Below are 19,323 nucleotides of genomic sequence, written 5' to 3'. Positions count from 1 at the left end.
GTTTAACTTTTATTTTGAGATTTATCTCAAGTTTAAGGGAAGAAAATGGTGAAAGTTGAAATCGTTTTAGATTTTGACAAAGCAAAAAGGGGTTAAAAATGAGAAAATAAGAGAGTCAAGATTCATGAAACATGAGGAAGGATAAGATGAGGATGTCATGAGCTTGAAAGATGAAGAATAGACATTATGAAGTAAGAAAGAAACATGCAAATATAGGAAATGAGATATGAAGCAAAATTCATCAAGTTCACATGAAAATTTAAAACTTAAAATCTGGTAGTGACACATACTTTGACTCTGAGGTAAAATCTAAAGAATTTCTTGAAGTCAATTTTATGTAATACTATATAAAAATGAAAAGATTTTCTTCCTACAAAACATAAAATAAAATATTATATACAAATTAAAATAGTTGGAATTAATATTATTGTTATGGTAAAAAAGTTACAATTAGGTAAAAAAAGAGGAAACATATTATTTGATAACAAATAATGTATTAAACTTATTATAATAGTGAGAGATACATAAATTTTTTTTATTTAATTGTAATGGATAAAACAAATTCACTTTCCAACATTATTACATTCAGTAAATTTTTTTAATCATTTTTCCATTATAGTTTTCAAAAATATAAGGAACCATGATCATGAATCTAGTTGCAAGTGCACTTTATGTATTTGCTTCAATGGAAAAAAAGGGTGTTTACTCATTTAAGGTTCCACTTATATTAGTCAAGGTTGGTAACATTAATGATCTATCATTTTTTAAGTTCTTTTTATGAAATGTATTTCATAGTAATGATTTTACCATTTTTCTTTAAGGAAAAAGAATATAATGTTGAATGTGATCCTTTGGGTACAAATGAAGGTAATTTGGAGGATTTAAGATTGGCATGGAGGTGAGAAGAGATGCAAATTCATATGCAATCCTAATGTGATCCTTGCACTTGCTAATGAGGGAGAGCTCCACTAGCATTAGAATAGAGATAACCTTCTAACAAATAATCATATCATAGTAATATACATATATTTTATCTTGTAATTAAAAGGTCTTTATAAGATATTTGATAGGGTTCAATGTCCTCACATATTAAGGGGGTTTGTTGTCAACAATGCTTACAACCCATTTGGTAGCACTTTTAGAAAACATTTTTAGTATAAAAGTTGCTTTTAAAGAAAGATAAATTTTTTAATAAAATTTAGAAAGTATTTTTAATTTTTTTTTTTAAAATAACTTCATATGCTTTTAAAAAAATTAATTGATAAGTGATTATTTCAAAAACAGTTATAAAAAAAATACTTTTATTAAAAATGCTTCAAATAAAAACACTGTCAGGTTAAACTTACCGAGAATGAGTTTGACAATAATTTTAAGAAAATAAAAATTTTCAAGTCTTAGAAAAACTATTAACATTTATTAAAATCACCCAAATAGACTCTGAGTTAAGATCCCTTATAGTATAATTTATTCCCATCCAGATAAAAAAAAATTAATATAACTTATTTCAATAATAAAACAATAATTCAATTATGATGATTCTATCATTCCGAAATTTAGTTCTTCTTTTAGAGGTGGGATGTTAATTTGGTAATATGATTATTAAATCTATAAAATATATTTTTTATATTACAATAAACAAATGAATAAATATATTTAATAATTAAAACTTTGAAGGTGTGGTAAAATAATTTTTACAAAATATCATTTTTGAAATTTTCATTTTTTAATAAAATTTGTAATTATAATTATTTTGACATCATTTTATTTTTTATTTAGATATTTTCAATTTCTGATTAATGCAATATTTTATTTTTTGATGTAATATTATTTATTTTTTAGTAGAGTGTTGAAGACAAAATAATAAATAAATATTATACCAATTATATTTATTTTGACAAATTATAATGCAGAGCTTCTATCTTTTTAGGCAACATTGAACTTTGATTTTTAATTTTATAATTTTCAATAGCTAAAATAATAATAAAAATTCTTTAAAAAAGAAAAAAACATTAAAGTAGGAAAGAGTAGTAATATATTAAATTTTGATGTATTTAAATAATAGTAATTACATAATTTATATTTAAATTAATAAAAAATAATAATTATATTTTGTTCCAATGCACTTCTTGTCTTTTTTGTGTTTAAAAGTCAAAATAACTAATAGCTTCAAGTAGAAACTCATTTGTATAAGTATAAAATTAATTTATATTTTTAAAAATTATTTTAAAAGATTTAAAAATTTTAATAGTTTAATTTTTTAAATAGTTTTTGCAAATCATTACTCTATCTTTTTATTTTCCTTGAAAATCAAAACCACACTTTGTAAAGGATAACATTGGATTTTTTTTTTATAAATTAAAATAGAATTTTACGAGCATTAACAGTTTTTGGACTTGGATACTAACTTTCAACAAAATTAGTGAAAGTGACATAAGACGTTATCGTTATTTTCTTTCTATATTTTGTAATCGGTTAATTTTATTTATGTGAAGTTTTGACTAAATATAAAGTTTAAAATTTTATCAAATATCTTTCAATTTTTTTTAATTTGTTATATTCATTTACCATGAGGTATTTAATAAAATTTTAAGTAAACAGGATAAATTATATTTACTCAAATATCGAGATAACATGAACAAAATTAACCTTTTCTAAAACAAAAAATTAAAAGTATATCCCAATAGAAAAATAAATATATATTTTTGAAAATAATCATTAATTCAATTTATAAATGCTGATTTATTTTTAAAATTTATAATTAATATATTTTATAATTTCTTGGAAGATATTAAGTTATTTTATTTTGAAAAAAAATACAAATATATATATTTAATTGTTATTTTTTTGAATAGAGCTTTTATTTTTTATTTTTTATTTTTTGTTGAGATAAATGGATACAACCTTAAAAAGAATGTGAAAGTGATATTGATTAACATAAAAAAACAGGGGAAAATAGTTAAATTTTGAAAGTAGTTGTATTATTTATTTATTTATTTTTGTTAAATAATGTTTGAGAAGCTGTAATTTGGAAAAGAGTTAATTTCATTCACATCACTTAAAGTTTTAATTAAATACATTTGATTTTTGTAGGTTTGAAATTTCAATTTCACCGTACACCTTTCTTATTTCGAGTGAGAGGAAGATGAGTGAAAATAAGAAATAATAATAATAAAAGAGGTATTTAATAAAATTTTAAATTTATGAGGGTAATATGTATTAATTAAAAGGTTAGAAATAATAATAATAAAAGATGTATTTAGTAAAATTTTAAATTTATGGGGGTTAATATGTATTAATTAAAAGGTTAGGGGAGGTGAATGAAATTAATCGTTTTGTAAAGGATAGCAATTTGTGCACGAACAAGTGTATTTCTTGGTGGCTAAGGGAATAAAACTAGAAGAAAAAAAAAATACATATTTAGAGTTATTCAGTGAAATTCGGCTGCACTGCGACCCACGCGGTCTGAAACTTCCCCACGTTCAACGAGCGCGTGAGGAGTCTGTACAACCCAATAACACCACCACCAGCAACAGCAATAGCAACAGCAAGACACCAACGAAAAGAGAGAGAAAGAGAAAGCGTGAGAGAGCCCGCCACTCACAGCTCATTTTCGTTTGCCGTCTCTCTGGCACTTTCCAGGTATGCGAACCCCTCGATCAATTTATTTCTGTAATTCAAACCCATTTCCTCTTTTCTATGGTAATATGCATAACCCTAGATCGTTTTGTTTCCGATGTGTACGTGGGTTTAGGTGCTGGTTTTTACATTCCCCGATGCTCTCTCGTGAAAACCTATTTGTGTTTTGAATTGGGGAGGTGAAATTTTGGTTGTTTTGATCAAGTTCTTCACTCTATTCTGGCCATCTTGAAATGGGTTTCAATCAAAATCCATGCTTTTTGTTTATTTCATACAGGTTTTTGGGGGGCAGGGGTGTGGTTTGGTTTGGCTTTTGGTTTCTTCAATCTGTTTATTCTCACTGCAAAATCCAGGGTTTGATTAGATTAAGATCCTTGTGGTGGAATTGTATCAGTACTTCGTAAGTTGTTTGAACGCTCTTATAAAGCTTTTTTGTAGTGCTTTAATCACATTATTGAAAATTTTAAGAATATCTCATTAAAATTTCCTTGTAATTCAAACCCACCCTTTGCTTGTATCCTCTTTCCAGAATTGGGTTTGAGGTTGAAGAAGTGTTAGAATTTTGTGGTAAGGAGATAGAGAGGGAAAAAAAAAAAAAAATTAGGTGAAGGCGGTCCGAACATTGAGCGGTTTGGAGAAATGAGGAGACATTGAAAAAATTTTAATCCAAAATTAATGTCAATAAATATTTATAAAGAAATTATATGAAGTTTATTTCAATTCAAGATTGTGAGAACCGTTAGCGAGCATGCCTTTCTTAATTTTAAAGAAAATAATGTTCACCAAGTATACAAAGTTGATGTTACAAATAAGCCTGAAACATATATAACTTGGTTGCATACAGGCACCTTATAAAAGACAGAAAAGGAAAATGAAATATTAGAATTGAGTTCCGAAGGTTGGAGGCTATGACATGAAGAAACATAGTGCTTCTATGACTTTCTGTTAGTTTACATTAAGTGTATGTATGATGAATCTGTTTGGCTTGCAGTGTAACTGAAAGCCACTTTTATTGGCTGCCACTAACTAGGCGTGATTTTAATCTACCGTGCAATGCTTGGGGAAGATTTGTCTTCAGATAACTATTCACCATCATGATAAGGTCAGTTTATGATAAAGTTTTGGTATTTTGGTTTCTGATGCTCCTCCTTAGTTCAATTTTATTCGGAATCGTATCTGTGATATGGAGGAGAAAATACTTGGAATTGTTATGGTCGCAGGTGATAACAGAGTGGTGGGCTTACAATTTTTTGAAGAGCAGCAGTTGAGTTAGAGCATAGAGACTTGTGCTGAGGTTTGTGTGTTCAGTTCTTGTATTCACTATTCACTTCCTTCCATTTCAGATGATGGCGTTAATTAATTGATTTCTTTATTATTTTTGTATAGGGGGTTGGTGAAGGAACTAGTCTTGATGGGGACGCCGATTTACTTTGTTGTCATTGCATTCCCTTGCACTGTTGTAGCCATTGCCTTGGCCATTTTACATATCTACAGGCACCTATTGAATTATACTGAACCTACTTATCAGCGATACATTGTCCGCATCATATTTATGGTTCCAGTGAGTGCTCTATTCTTCTCAAGTTTTGTTTTTTTTTGCCTGTGATGCATATCCTTCCTTTTCTTTTGATAGGCAAAGATAGAATATATTAAATGCGCCTAACACAAGGGTGTACAAAGTTATGCATGTTGTATACAAAGGCACCAAATGGCCAAACAATGCATATCCTTCTTGTTCATCGTAGCTGCATGCATGAATGGCTTTGTGTGCCTTATTTTCTTAAAGTGGTATTTTGGAACAAATGGGCAAAGATTGGTTTCTTTTGGAGCATGCATTACTAATTCTGGATGTAATTTTTCAGCTGTAAATGCCAGCTACCTGGTGCAGCACTGTTTTTAAATCTCTATAAATTTTACATTTTCATAACCTGTTTTTTGTCATTCAAAATGTCATCTGTATTATGATTTTTGTATGCCAGAACATTATATGAAACTCTTCAACATTATAATTTCTCTTGTTGCATTGTATAAAAGAAGGGGAGTGGGATTAGGTGGATTGATCGAGCTTTTCCTTGTTTTTCATCTTCATGTGTGTATTATATTGTTAGAAAAGGAAGATGATGCATTGGAATAGGGTTTCTTTGCTTCTTTCATGACTGGTTTTAGGGGTCCATTTGGTTCACCACTTATAAAGGAAAAAAAAGAGAGCAACAAAGTTAAAAAAAGAGGAGAGGAGAAGATTAGGGGAAGATTTGACATTTTCTTGAATTCCATGAGAGAGTTGTGGAGCTCCAAGAAGGGAAGAGAAATGATGGGCTCCACTAAATCCATTCAAGTTTTCTATGGGACACATTTGAATGGATGAGACACCAACAATATAGTTAGATGGTCACATCGTTGCTTTTGGAAGGCCATTGCACATTTACTCCAAGTTTTTTCCACACACACTCGTCTTGTGGTGGTGATGGGACCAGAATTCGTTTTTGAGAAGGTTTGTGGTGGGGGAATAAACTTTTTTGCTTACAATTTCCAAGACTATTTAGAGTCACCACAACAAAAAAACCTTCCTATTTAAGCTATTTTGGGTAATAACACTTGTTTGTCTTAGGATTTCACCTTTCGTCGCAATCTATTTGATGAGGAGTTTGTGGATCTTGAAAGACTATTGTCTGTACTTTCCAATGTACTTTTATCTCCGTCTGTTCTTGATGCGAAAGCTTGGGTTTTGTCATCTTTAGGAGCTTTCTCAGTAAACTCGTTCTTTTTAGCCTTATCCAATTTCTCAGATTTTATTCCTTTCTACCCTGCTAATTTTTTGTGGAAGTCAAAAGTCCCTTCTAAAGTTAGGGCCTTTGCTTGGTTAGTAGCACATAAGAAGGTAAATACTAGTGACATGCTTCATTTGAGGAGACCTTTCAAATCCTTTGGCCCTGATTGGTGCATTCTCTGCAGTGGGAGTATTGAGACAATTGATCATCTTTTCTTGCACTGTCCGATGACTTTGGGCTTGTGGCATAGGATCTTTTTTTAGGTGGGGATGGAGTGGGTTCAGCCAGACAATATTTGTGATATGATGGTGATCTCCTTCAAGTGTTTTGGGATCTAACAGAGGCAGGACTCTTTGGAGGATAGCATGTCCTCTTTGTTGTGGATTGTGTGGAGAGAGAGGAACGCTAGGATTTTTGAGTACACTTGGAGGATGCCAGAGTTGATGTGGCAGTTTTTTGTTTCTTTTTGGGCTTATTGTACATACATTTTTAAACCCTATCCTTTGAGCGTAATTCAGCTTAACTGGCTATTGATTTGCACTCCTTAGGGTTAGGTCTATAGTGCATGGGTTCGTTATATGTGTATAGGCCTTTTGTCATTTTCTATAGCTCTCCTTGTTTAACGGAGGTTTTCTTAGTTTTTTGGTCAAGTTTGTACATCTTGGGAAGGACTTCTCATCCTTCTCATGTTTGTCTATTTTAATTCAATTGTTCGTTTCTGATAAAAAAAAAAAATCCTTTCAAGTTTTAAGTTTTCTATCTAAAATCCTCATTTATTGATGCAAAATTTTTGGGCACCCAAAGAGAGATGTTCTCTCATAATCGCCTTGTTTTGTTTTTGTGAAGGCATTAACCTGAGTTGACTCGAATGTTATACTAACTTTCCTTTCAAGTTTTTATTTTTATTTTATTTTATTTTATTTTTTAAAATCTAAAAACTCCATTTTAATGCAATACTTTTGATTTATATAGAGAGAAATCTTCTCTCATGATTATCTTGCTTTGATCTTTGTTTAGGCCTTAGCCTAAGTTGACTTGATAGTTGGTCCATTATTGAACAACCTAAGCTTTTGGGTAACATTGTATCAAAGCCTTGAGTTTGAACCTCATAGCTTATTTCTATTTCCATTTATTGAACCAATAGGTGAATGAACAGGCTGCCTTGAGGGTAAAGTGTTAGTTTCAAAGCTATTGTTAGCCCGAGTATTAGTTAATTATATATTGTTTGCCCATTAGGTAACAATTTGAAAATGTGGGTTAAATTGGTAGTTTAACAATCTTCTTTTCTTCCTGTATGGATTACTAATTAGGAAAAATGGCACACTTTTTATGTATTCTCATCTATTCACTCTTGCCAAATTCCAAGTAAAGATCAATTTTATTTATTATCGCATTTTATTATCATCTTTCTTTTTCAGGCAGAGGGAATCACATGATTTGAAGGATTGAAAAAGCAATGGTTTTTAAATCTCCAGTACCCTAGCAAAGTGCAATTTAGTCGTCAAGACCGATAGGATGGTGGTTGGCAATTTTGAACATCATCTTCCTTATCATATTGAGGCAAAGTTGTTTCATTTCAAATTCGACCATTCTGGTTAACTTACGATTTGCCTTTTTCCTTGGAGGCCTTATCTACTCAATCTCGAGACTTGGGCTACTTCCCTTGGAACTTTTATGATTTTATCTCAAATATTGGTATATCTCCTCTCAGTTTTAAGGTTTCAGTCAAGGTTGCTTGAAGATTGAGAGAATTTAGTGATGTCTTGTGTGGTTCAGGGTGGGGGAAGAGAAGATATATCATGTCATAGGATGCGATTAGTTCCCTAGACTGAAAACTCAAGGGGTTGGGTTTTAGGAAGATTTATTTGAGAAAGAGCCCTCTCATGAAAGTGGTTCTAGATATTTTTTTGGGAGAGAGTGAGGCTTCATGGCACAGGGTTATTAGAGGAGCTTTATGCTCACATTCAAATGATTATGATGCCAACGTTGTGGTCAGGTGATCATGCTGTTCCCTGTGGAAATCCATTGCCTAGGGATTCCCTAAATTCTTTCAATATATCCATTTCTTTGTTTGAGATAGTTTAATGATTAATTATTGAGAAGATGAGCAGTGAGCCTTTAAGAAGTCTTATGACCTATAAAAAAAAAAAATTGAGGTTCTCTATGTCGGTCTCAATTCCTAAACCTTATCCCATTTTGAGGTTCTCCATTTTCCTTCTACCTAGGCCCTTCTTTGCCTGTTTTGTCGTTGAACCACTTTTGCTTTAATTTTGTTTATGTAGTCTATCTGACCTGGTAATATACAAGATTTCAGTATTTGTCCTCCTTGCATCGTGCCTGTTCATGATGTTCTGTTTTTTATTAGAAATTGTGATCCTTGACCTCCTTTGGACTGTTTCCTGTATGAATAAAGCAACTAGTAACCTTATTCTACATTTGGAAATCCAAAGTTTCACCTAAAGTTGGGGCTTTGCATAGGTCATGGCTATAACAAGGTCAATGTGAATGGCATGCTGCAGTTAAGAAGGCTAATAAAGCTTTCAATTTTGAGAGGTGCAGTGTGCTTGGGATATGGTGACATGATCACTATCTTTTCCTGCATTGTTTGTTTGCTTTAGAGTTGTTGCATAGGTTATTCAGGCTTGTTGGAGTTACTTAGGTTCCCTAGTTGCTAATATGATGATGATTACTTTTATGGGCTTTGGAAGAACTTTTAAGGGTAGGATTCTTTAGTGGGTTATTGTTCTCACTGTTATCTGAATGATCTGCCTGGATTGAAATGCCCTATCTTTGAGGATAAGAAGAGAGTTTTTGAGCCTTTGGGGTATGTAATTTACTTCTCGGCATCGGTTGCTTCTGCTTTCTCTAGTGCTCTCTAGTGCTCTGAGTTTAAACATGTTTGATTGGTATCTACTATGAGCCTTGTGAAGGTGCATGTAGAGTCGAACTCTCTTCAATAGGTTCCCTGAAGCTTTATGTTTATGGTTGCTCTTTGGGAAGCATGTGACACTTTGGGACTGGTGGTGTGTCTGAGGATCAGTGGGCAGTCTGTCTAGAACATTTTCAAAATATGCAGATAGAGGGTTAGCCACTGAGGCTGAGATCGTTGAGTTATTGGTCTGCTTCAGCCCTTCTGTATGATTTTTGGGGCCTGTGAAATTTTGGTATGTGATTGTGCAACAATTATGGATGTTTATAGAGGTTTGAATTGCTCTCACACTTGGATTCCTAATTTAGCTAACCAAGTGGTGGGTCAGTTGGTTAAGGCAGGTGTATAGGATACAAGGAAGATGAACTATCCTTCAAGTCAAAAGCTACAAAGAGGTGTTCATCATGGGAATAAGTGTAAAAGGCAAGAAACAAAGGAACAAAGGAACAAAGAATCCTTGAGTTGGTAGAACATTAGGACTCCGCATACAATCCTGAGAAAAAGCCTTGGGTGGTGACCTCTCCCTTGCTTGGTTTGGTTATCTGATCTGCTACTTGGTTGGTTGATCTAAGAATCTAAGTGAAAGAGCAACTCAATCCCTTCATAATGGTTTTGCTCAACTAATCGTGTCCAGTTTCCAAGACCCTCACTTTCCTTGAGATGCTTGAGAAAGAAGAATTGCAAGTCATTTTCACTGAAATATTGCTAATACCCAATGATATGATCTTTACTCAAATGTTCCTACAAGGTCGAATGACTCAAACCTCAGCTTGAATAGCTAAGCCTACCCTAAATGGCTTGGAGAAAATCCTACCTATTTTCCCACAATGATCCTTGATCATTTCGAATCTCCATTTGTCTGAGTTGCCCAACAAGTCAAGATCAAAATTAGGCTTGAGAAACCAAAAGGATGTTTATTTTATTTGAATTTTTAACTTATTCTTGTGCTAACCCTTACCTCAACTGCCCTCCTGATGGAATAATTAGCATTATCGCCAGAATCTGGCATAACCACTCAAAGGATAGCCGTATATTCCTTGGAAACTGACACCCAGAAGGCGTGATGTAGTGACAGCTTCCCAATGCAGAACTGTTGGCCTGCAACTATGATTGAAGATTGGCACTCCTTTCTACCAAAATCTTCTGAACAATGACTAGTGTGGCAACTTGCTGGAGAACTTTACCCTGGGATTTTGTTCAAAACCGTCAGAAGCTGTTTTCATCATATGTACAATGTCTTTGGTTGTTTTTCTGCAATGTTGAAATGCCATGGTTTATTTTGAAAGGCTTGGCTAAATAGATTGCCACCTGAAGCAGGGAAGAGCAAGTTCAGATCCTGTAGGGTATGATTTGTAGCAATGGAATTTCTAGGAACATTGAATTGCAAAATGATAAATTTAATTATATTGATCCTGAAAAGTGTTGTTTTACTGACTTCCATCACAAGAACTTAATAACTTTGAAACTTTATGACTATCATTTGAAAAGATTAATAATATGCATAAAGCTCTCAGATCATAATGGTCGTATATCATTATCCTGTTAGCAGTTCTTGTGATTAAATGTTAATGGGTTTGAGGTCTCACAATTAGAAGGAAATGATCCAGGGGCACTCAAAGCTTTTGTGGAAGATTTATGTAGCTCAAGTCAATTTACTGAGGACCCGGATCTTGTGTCGATATTTCACTTGGTCAACTTTATTTCCTTTTGCGCGTGTCCACCTTTTTGACCTTAACTTGAAGTGCACTGCTCCTCTTTGCTAGTGCACTCACTGATCCTCTTCGCACATGACTAATCATCTGAACTATGGATGACTGTCATATGTTTCAGCAAGAACTTCTTGATTGGAATATTTATTGATCATATGGTCTTTTTTTTCCCTTTTCTTTTTGGCATTCTAATATTTTGTTTTTATTTGTTTGTTTGTTGTGGTTTTTTTTTATTTTGTTTTGTTTTGTTTTTATATTTTATTTCCCTTGTTTCTTTTGTTGGCTGACAAATTCTCTTACTTCCTCTCTTCTCATCATACGTTTCCTTTTTGCTCTTAGTTGCATATTCTTTGATATACTACTTCTGTTTGAAAAGTCCAATTATAGATGCATCAGTTGCAGCATGTGTGGATAGGGAGGGAGGGAGAGAAAGTTCAACTATAGTTATATACCCTTTTTCAGGGGTTTGAGAAGAGAGAATTTTCCTCATTTATTTATTTTTTCTTTGTATATTTTTTGGGTTTGAGGAGAGAGAATTTGGGCCTCCATTTGTTTCATCTTTTATTAAAAACTTAATTTTCTGTGAACATCATTCACAACTGATCATTGCTAATTGTTGCATTCTGTCTTGTTTGCTATATTTATATAATAATATTAAATTTTATTTTCCTTGACAGGTTTATGCGCTAATGTCTTTCTTGTCTCTCATCTTACGTGACAGCTCAATCTATTTTAATTCCATTCGGGAAGTGTAAGTATGCTGGTATTTGTATTTGATTTCAAATCATATGCACAAAGATTGCTGTTTAATGGTTCATTACTGTTCTTTATTTGTCCTTGATTAACCTGATTTTAGAAAAGTTGGGAGTGTGTCATATGAATCTCCATGACTTTTTCACTTGGATATCTATCTATGGATGTGCAATCACTTTCAGATTGAAGTAGATGAATAATAGGAAGGCATACCTAACAATCTTTATCTTCATGGTTGCTGAACTATGTATATAGAATATAACATTGAAAAAGTTCAATTTTTAATGGGTCTTCCCTTGTCATTCACTTGATTTTTATCCACATGACTTTTTAAAGTATCTTTCACTAAGCATTTGGGGAGAATGTCCTGAAGATACATGGGTTAGATCAGTAGTATTCTCTACATTAGAGACCTAGCAGATCATTTTTGTGCCAAAAAGTGCACTGTGAATCTTCTTCGACTGAACTTGCCTTCACCAATTTTATCTTTGGAGCTATGATGCTTGGACTCTTCAACTTCACCAAGCATACCTATGTCAACATGACATGGGCATGGGTTGGGATCTTTGTGTCATACTCCTACTTTGCTTAAGATATGGTTGTTTGATTTTGATTGATTTATTTTTTCATTTTTAACTTCCTTAGCAGATGAATCTATTGAAACAAAAGAGTTTGCTGCTGACTGAACTTTTACAAAAATATTGAAGGATAAGTTAGAAAACATAGAGAAAAAAGAGAAGACACATAAAAATGGGTTGGGACTTCTTAAAAAAAATGTCTTTACTTTTGATTGAGTTCTAACTGATTTTTTCTTTGTTTCCTTTCACTATGCCAGAACCAAGTGCTACACTTGCTATTGAGATCATTTTTAACCTGAGTCCCTACATCCTAAAATTTGTTAGTGTGAAAGATAAGATACCTAGACACATACCTGTACCATACACCTTCACCTGGACCCATACAACATAGCTTCCGAAATAGGTTTGCACTTCATCATAACAGAGCTAGAGATAAAAGTCACAACTGACTTACTAGTTATGATACTGTTAAAATATTTAAAAAGTTATACATATCAAAAAAAAAAAAAAAAAAAAAAAAAAGGGGTTATGTGATATGATTTGGAAGTTAAAAATATAATCAAACAATGGCAGGCTTGTTGGTACTTGCATCTTGGAGTCATTTATGTATGGGGTGAAGACTTTCTATTACTTTAACCATCATGTGAAAACCTTGTAACTTATGAATTAGTGGATCATTTCTGATGCGTTTTCTATGTATTTTATAACAAAGGCCTCTTGAGAGATGTTTATTCATTGTCCTACAATTTTCTAGGCTTTGGTAACCCAGGGATATATGGTTATGGAAATCAGGTTATGCTATAGTTTGAGGGAAAACTTTTATAGACATGTGAGAGTTTGGCTGGATCAAATTTTAGCAGATTATCTAGCCATGGTGAGTAAATGATTCATGTTGCCACCTGTCATCACTTTTCTAATATTTATAGGCATATGGATCAAGTCCATAAGCCTTATTAAGTGAAGAGGCCATTTGGTATTTTAGTTTTTACTTCGTTGCTGATACTGTTGAAACTTGAAACCACCCTGCTTTCTCTCCTATGGATGAATTCAACTGTTCACTCCTACTGTAAGCAATAACATGGAACTATTTGTTTGCATAACCAATTTTTTCTCAGTATTTTAAGCAATAACATGGAAGTATTTGTTTGCATAACCATTTTTTTCTCAGTATTTTACTCTACTCCTCTTTGTTTGATTTAGTCATTGTACTGAAAATTATTTATTTGAATTCCTCATTATTTACTTTAAAATTTCTTTATTCTCAAGGTCTCCAAATGAAACTTGAAATGTTAGTGTATTTTTTGTTTTTCTTTAAGAACGAAAAATTGAATAACAATTTGACCCATGCCTGCAGACAGCTAATCTATGTGGCTAAGTTTTGGAGATACAGATCTCCTTCAAACTACTGCAACCTTATTGAAGGGAAGTCTTGAATGGTGAAAGAAATGATGGTGGCATTGGCAAATACGTCTAAAGCTTGAGAAGAGACCTTTAGCAATCCCTTGTTTAGTTACTGTAATAATCAAGAAAAGATGTTTATGTACCATCTTCTTCTAGCCCCTAAGTTCCATGACAAAATTGACATGGGTTTATGCTTTGATAAAATTCTCCTAGATGGTCAATCGTGAGTTTGGCATGACACATTTATTAACAAATGGAATACAACCTCAATTAGAGAAAACAATCTAGAACCAGGACTCAATTTACTTGCCAAGAACTTTAAATCAATTTTATGTATTCTGCTTACTCAACTAAACAGCCAATAGCTGCAAGGTTGAATTGACATTTGTTGCAGTGAATCTGTCACTGGGCTGTAGTATTGTTTGAATTCTGCCAGATGAGTGTGGGTTGCTATAGATGTATGCAGGTTGCTGTTAGTTGGACCGTTGGTGTCTGTTAATAACTGGTTGATCTAGTTGTTTCTTCACATCTTCAATACTCTTCTCATTTAAGCAGCATGTGGGGCCTTGCAAATGAAATTGCTTTAGTCTATAATAAACCATTACTGCTAGTTTTTAATTTGTCATTTACCTAATCTATCTACTTAAATATATGGAAATTGAGTTAAATTATCATGTGATTCTATCCTGGTAATAAATTTCATGGTAAGCTCTTTAGAATGTTGTGTGTACTGGAAGGTGTGCTTCACTTTAAGTTTTCTTTGGTTGATTCTCTGCATCGAGTGTATAAGAGTTTGTGGATTCTTAGAAGGCCAGTGTTGGTTAGCAAAAAGAGTTGGCTTTTGTCTCTCAATAGGGTTTTATAGCTATTGTTTTGAAATAAGTTAGTGGTTTATTCTGCCCTGGCCATTATATGTTAATTTTTCTTTATTGTTTCAGCTATGAAGCTTGGGTCATCTATAATTTTCTGTCATTGTGCCTGGCATGGGTGGGTGGACCAGGAGCAGTTGTGTTAAGTTTAAGTGGCCGGAATCTGAAGCCAGCATGGTGTCTGATGACATGTTGCTTCCCTCCGCTACCGTTGGATGGGTGAGTTCCTAACATAACTCCCTATGATTTTGTTCCATCTGTTGCATACTGATAAATTTGGGATCACAAATTATCTTACTTGGCAGACCGATTCCATATTTATTGGTTGTGAATATATAAAATCAAGAAGTTTCAATCATTAGGAAATTTTGTAATGGTTATATGTTTCTTATTTGCTTCTTTTACTCCCCCTAAGTTACATGGACTATTTAAGTAAGTGAAGTATCCCTATCAGACATGGCATGATGGGTGGATTGGAATGGGAAATGCATCTGACATGCCTATTGTTTAATATGTACCTGGAAGGTGTGCTGAACAAAGGAAAAGAAGATAAATTCCTAGTTCATTGTGACCTTAGACGTCAAGCAGTCTCTTTTCATTATTCTTATATTTAGCTTAAGGGATTGAACAAGAAAAAAGGGAAATATGATTACTTAGTGCTCATGTCCTTAGGATCTTAGGAAATAAATGGATTTGATGCTGAGACACACACCAGCAATTACAAACACCTGGACCAGTCTTCCCCCTTTCCTCAAATCTATGGACAATTGGTAAACTATTAGCAATGCTATTGGCTTCTTTTTGTTTGGTAAAGATTTTGGGAAAAAATGAACTACATAAGAGAAGTCTAAGTCTAATTCTAGACTTTTGGGAAATTTTGGGTAATACCATCGCAATGGTTTCCAAGTGATCCCACATTTTCAGATTGCAACTCTGAGCTTATGTTTGATGGATCCAATAAAAAACTGCTATCATTGTGCAGGCGTTTTATTCGAAGGTGCAAGCAAGGGTGTTTACAGTTTGTGATCTTGAAGCCTATCTTAGTCGCTGTTACATTCGTACTTTATGCAAAAGGAAAATATGAAGATGGAAACTTCAGTGCGAATCAAGCCTACCTGTATCTCACCATCATCTATACATTCTCATACTCATTGGCACTCTACGCGTTGGCTTTGTTTTATGTGGCTTGCAGGGATCTGCTTAAACCTTTCAATCCGGTTCCTAAATTTATCATAATCAAGTCTGTCGTTTTTCTGACTTATTGGCAGGTAGGGTTTTGTTACTTTTGTGCTTCTCTTTATGTGTTTGTGTGTTCCCCCCCCCCCCCCCCCCATGAACACCTCCCACAGGCCCACCTAAACCTGTTACCACTTGAACCAGGCTTCAAGGGAACTTTTATCCTTTCTTTGTTATCATCTTAGAAATTTGGAAAATGACGGACTTTTGAGAACTTCTGTCCTTTTCAATCCTTTGCATTTGTAATTTGCATTAGTCACAGGTCCTGTCCTTATGCATGAAGAGCAGAATAGGAGAACGGATGCTTATGTGTTTGTTTAGAGGCAACTCCAAGAAACAGTGACTTCTAGTGGCACCTAGATGATTTCCAATTACCTATTCAGGTCACAAATCATTGCAGTTCATCTTTTCACTTGCATTTCTTGTGGTTCCAATTGTGGCATATGGTTTTGAGGACTGTTTAGTTAATTGAACAAGAAAGAAGCATAGTTTTGTCTAGAATACAATGCACTTTTGCCTATAACTGCAGGAATCGCATTAGGAGGTACATGTCGAGGCTAATTGCCTTAATTCTGGGCATCTCCTTGCCAAGAGAAAAAACTGAGGAGACAGACACATAATATGCCAGTTCTACCTTCTCAAGGAATCACTTTAAACACTAAGTCTTGGCTAATTGTAGGGCTAACCTTCTATCTCATAGAAAACGTGCTGTGTATGACCCTAGTTGCCATTGGAAGCCTTTAATTTTTCAAAATAGAGCCAAGTGTGCTTTATTGGAGCTGCTGGGCATATATATATATATATATATATATATATAAATATATAATGGTGCATGTAAATGACAGGTGATGAATTCTGTAGTAATGTTGTTGACAACAATTCAAGATAATAGATAAAAATGAACTGACATGCATGTATCTTAGATTGGCTTTTATTTTATTGAAACTTGAGTAGAAATTTTTGTGCTTTTTTTGTTGTACCTCAGTCTCCCCCTTTTTTCATTTTAGGGTGTTCTAGTTTTTCTTGCTGCAAAGTCAGGATTCATAAAGGATGCAGAAGAAGCTGCTGAATTCCAGAACTTCATAATATGTGTTGAGATGCTCATTGCAGCCGTGGGTCATCTCTATGCATTTCCCTACAAAGAGTATGCTGGTGCAAATATTGGAGTTTCTCGTGGTTTAACTGGAAGCCTTGCCCATGCAGTAAAATTGAACGACTTCTACCATGACACGGTTCACCAGGTGAATCTTGCAATATGTGCTAATTTCCTACTGAAAACTAGTGCTTTTGACATGAATCCTGTGCTGATGATGGTGACTGTCGTTTTGCTCTTGCAGTTTGCACCAACTTATCATGACTATGTACTCTACAACCATAACGAGGGTGATGAAGGAACAAGGAAATACAGGTCGCGTACTTTTGTGCCAACTGGCCCTGAGATGGATGCGGTAAGGAAAAACAAGCATATGCTTGGAAACAAACTGGATGACATACAACTCTCCAGTGTCTCGTCTTCTGGTACAAGCAGTCCCAAGCAGTCCAGCACTGCTCAAGATCCCCAAAACCCAGAGACCATGAAATCTTCGCTGCTCATGGAAACCTCCAATTCTTACAACGTGCCGTATGACATGTCTCTCATCGACATGGACTTGTCCAGCTACCCTTCAAAGGTTCCTGCAGCAAATGCAGGTGGGACAAGGTGACAAGAAACATAAAAAATCTGGGTAGGCAGATAAGGGGAGTATCACTACACGTGAAACTGAAAAAATGGGGAAAAAGAGGGTTGTCATGTTGTTATCCCTGCATAGAAGCAACCTTGTATACTGATATTGTTTGGTGGTGTTGCTATGAATATACTCTCTACTCTCTCAAAGTGTATGAAGTCACTGATACTAGGGTCTTAGGCTCTTTCTCCCTCAAGTGTCCACTCGATTAGGGTTTTTCTACAAATGGGCAAATGGGGTTCCCTCACCCCCAACACAAGTGGAAGAAAAGAGAGAAAGTTGTCATGTTGTGTTGTCATCTGCACTGTAGCTTTATACTGTCTGTCTCATTTTTTGAGGATCACCTTATCAAACATGGAAATTCGGGTTTGTAATTGAAAGATAAGGTTTTATTGGTAGACATTATTCTATATATTACCATTTCCCCCCCTTCTTTTTTCCACATGAATGTTGTCTATTTTGATAAAATAGAGAGATTCTTTATTTCCCCTCAAACTTTTGTGAGATTCAAAGATGAAGCTGATCTTACTGATTGGAATTAATAAGGAGAGAAAAAAAAAAGGGCAAATTAAGAGAATATAGACTCGCATTTCACCCAGAGAGAAAATCTTGGTTGTGGTCAAAGGCTAGTGGAGATTGCAGACTATGCTAAGTCGATGACAGCACAACACTTGGACCAAAGCAGAATAGAAACGAAACATCAGTCAGCCATTCACCTCCAAATCAAAGACGGCAAAGACTTGCAACTTATCAATAGTGTTCTTCTAGATATATGGCATCAACAATTCTTTCTCTTGCATTTTCTTTGAACATTTTAATAAGCATTTATATATTTAACTTAATAATATAGTTTTAATTGTAAAAAATTAAAGTCCATTTATTATAGTCTTTTGAAAATTAATCAACATTTAACAAAGGAAGATTAAACCTTTTATAATAGGGGAAATCATGTAATCATATATCACCCAAAAAAAAGAAGAAGAGATTTTTCATTATAATCTTTTTTCAAAATAAGGTAGTTAAGTTTGATACGACTCACCAATACAACTTGAACTCAACACGTTTTTCATAGGTTTGGATTAAATATAATCGTATTTACGTCAAATTCCTGTTGTTGTACATAATTCCCTTATTAAATAGGTTATTTCTTGATCAACCCGCATAAACATAGACGATTTAACCCAAATTTGACTCAAAAATTGATTTTGAATAAACAGGTGAATATAGAAATAAATGTGTTAGATTGAGAGTTTAATCATTTTGACTCAAATAAGACCTAATTCCATTTCATTATTAATTAGAATTGTAGACATAAAAAATTTAGTGGATTAAATTATCACTAAATTTAGTCATCCTACAAAAAATTGTAATTTCATGGTTCAACAAAATTTAAGCTCATTGGACATATGATACAAATTTGGAAGATTATGAAATTAGGTTTCCAAGTAAAAAGAAAAATAGATATTTTCTTATAGATTAGTTTCCTAAAACATCTCTAACAATAAAGAGGATAATAATAATAATATGAAAAATATATTATGATTATTATTATCTTGTTGGTAAAACTTGGGGAAGAAGAAAAATTGTTAAAATCAAGGAACTAAATCCCTTGAATTAAGCGACTGAAATTCAGGAATTTAAAAATTCAATTCCTTACCTTCATTTATAAATAGAGGCGACTTCTTTCAAGAGGGGGGAGAAATTCGGAGCTTGGGAAAAT

At 33.6% G+C, this 19,323-nt stretch overlaps 1 protein-coding gene across 5 annotated transcripts; it reads left to right on the top strand.

The window, feature by feature from the left end:
* Window positions 1-3,400: 3,400 nt before the first annotated feature.
* Window positions 3,401-18,045, top strand: LOC100244638 (uncharacterized). Of its 5 annotated transcripts, XM_059738242.1 has the most exons (10): window positions 3,702-3,815; window positions 3,914-4,036; window positions 4,628-4,738; window positions 4,857-4,930; window positions 5,023-5,197; window positions 11,720-11,793; window positions 14,713-14,862; window positions 15,626-15,911; window positions 16,887-17,120; window positions 17,217-18,045. In XM_059738242.1, the coding sequence occupies exons 5-10, from the start codon at window positions 5,048-5,050 to the stop codon at window positions 17,580-17,582; spliced, it is 1,260 nt and encodes a 419-aa protein (XP_059594225.1). In that variant the 5' UTR covers window positions 3,702-3,815; window positions 3,914-4,036; window positions 4,628-4,738; window positions 4,857-4,930; window positions 5,023-5,047; the 3' UTR covers window positions 17,583-18,045. The 5 variants fall into 5 exon arrangements, with proteins under 5 accessions (XP_059594227.1, XP_059594223.1, XP_059594226.1 ...); XM_059738244.1 differs by lacking the exons at window positions 3,702-3,815; window positions 3,914-4,036 and adding an exon at window positions 3,401-3,639; XM_059738243.1 differs by lacking the exons at window positions 3,702-3,815; window positions 3,914-4,036 and adding an exon at window positions 3,449-3,639 and having other exon boundaries at window positions 4,667-4,738.
* The last annotated feature ends 1,278 nt before the right edge of the window (window positions 18,046-19,323 follow it).

This window comes from Vitis vinifera, chromosome 7, assembly GCF_030704535.1.
Source record: "Vitis vinifera cultivar Pinot Noir 40024 chromosome 7, ASM3070453v1".
NCBI lineage: Eukaryota > Viridiplantae > Streptophyta > Magnoliopsida > Vitales > Vitaceae > Vitis > Vitis vinifera.
Note: the sequence above shows the minus strand (reverse complement) of the source record. Positions and strands in the feature narration are given on the sequence as shown.

Excerpts from the sequence above, each read along its gene's own strand:
- LOC100244638 (XM_059738240.1), top strand. The coding sequence starts at position 5,048 with ATGGGGACGCCGATTTACTTTGTTGTCATTGCATTCCCTTGCACTGTT. Across the intron at positions 11,794-14,712 it reads TTTAATTCCATTCGGGAAGT|CTATGAAGCTTGGGTCATCT; the intron begins GTAAGTATGCTG and ends TTATTGTTTCAG. Across the intron at positions 14,863-15,625 it reads CCTCCGCTACCGTTGGATGG|GCGTTTTATTCGAAGGTGCA; the intron begins GTGAGTTCCTAA and ends ATCATTGTGCAG.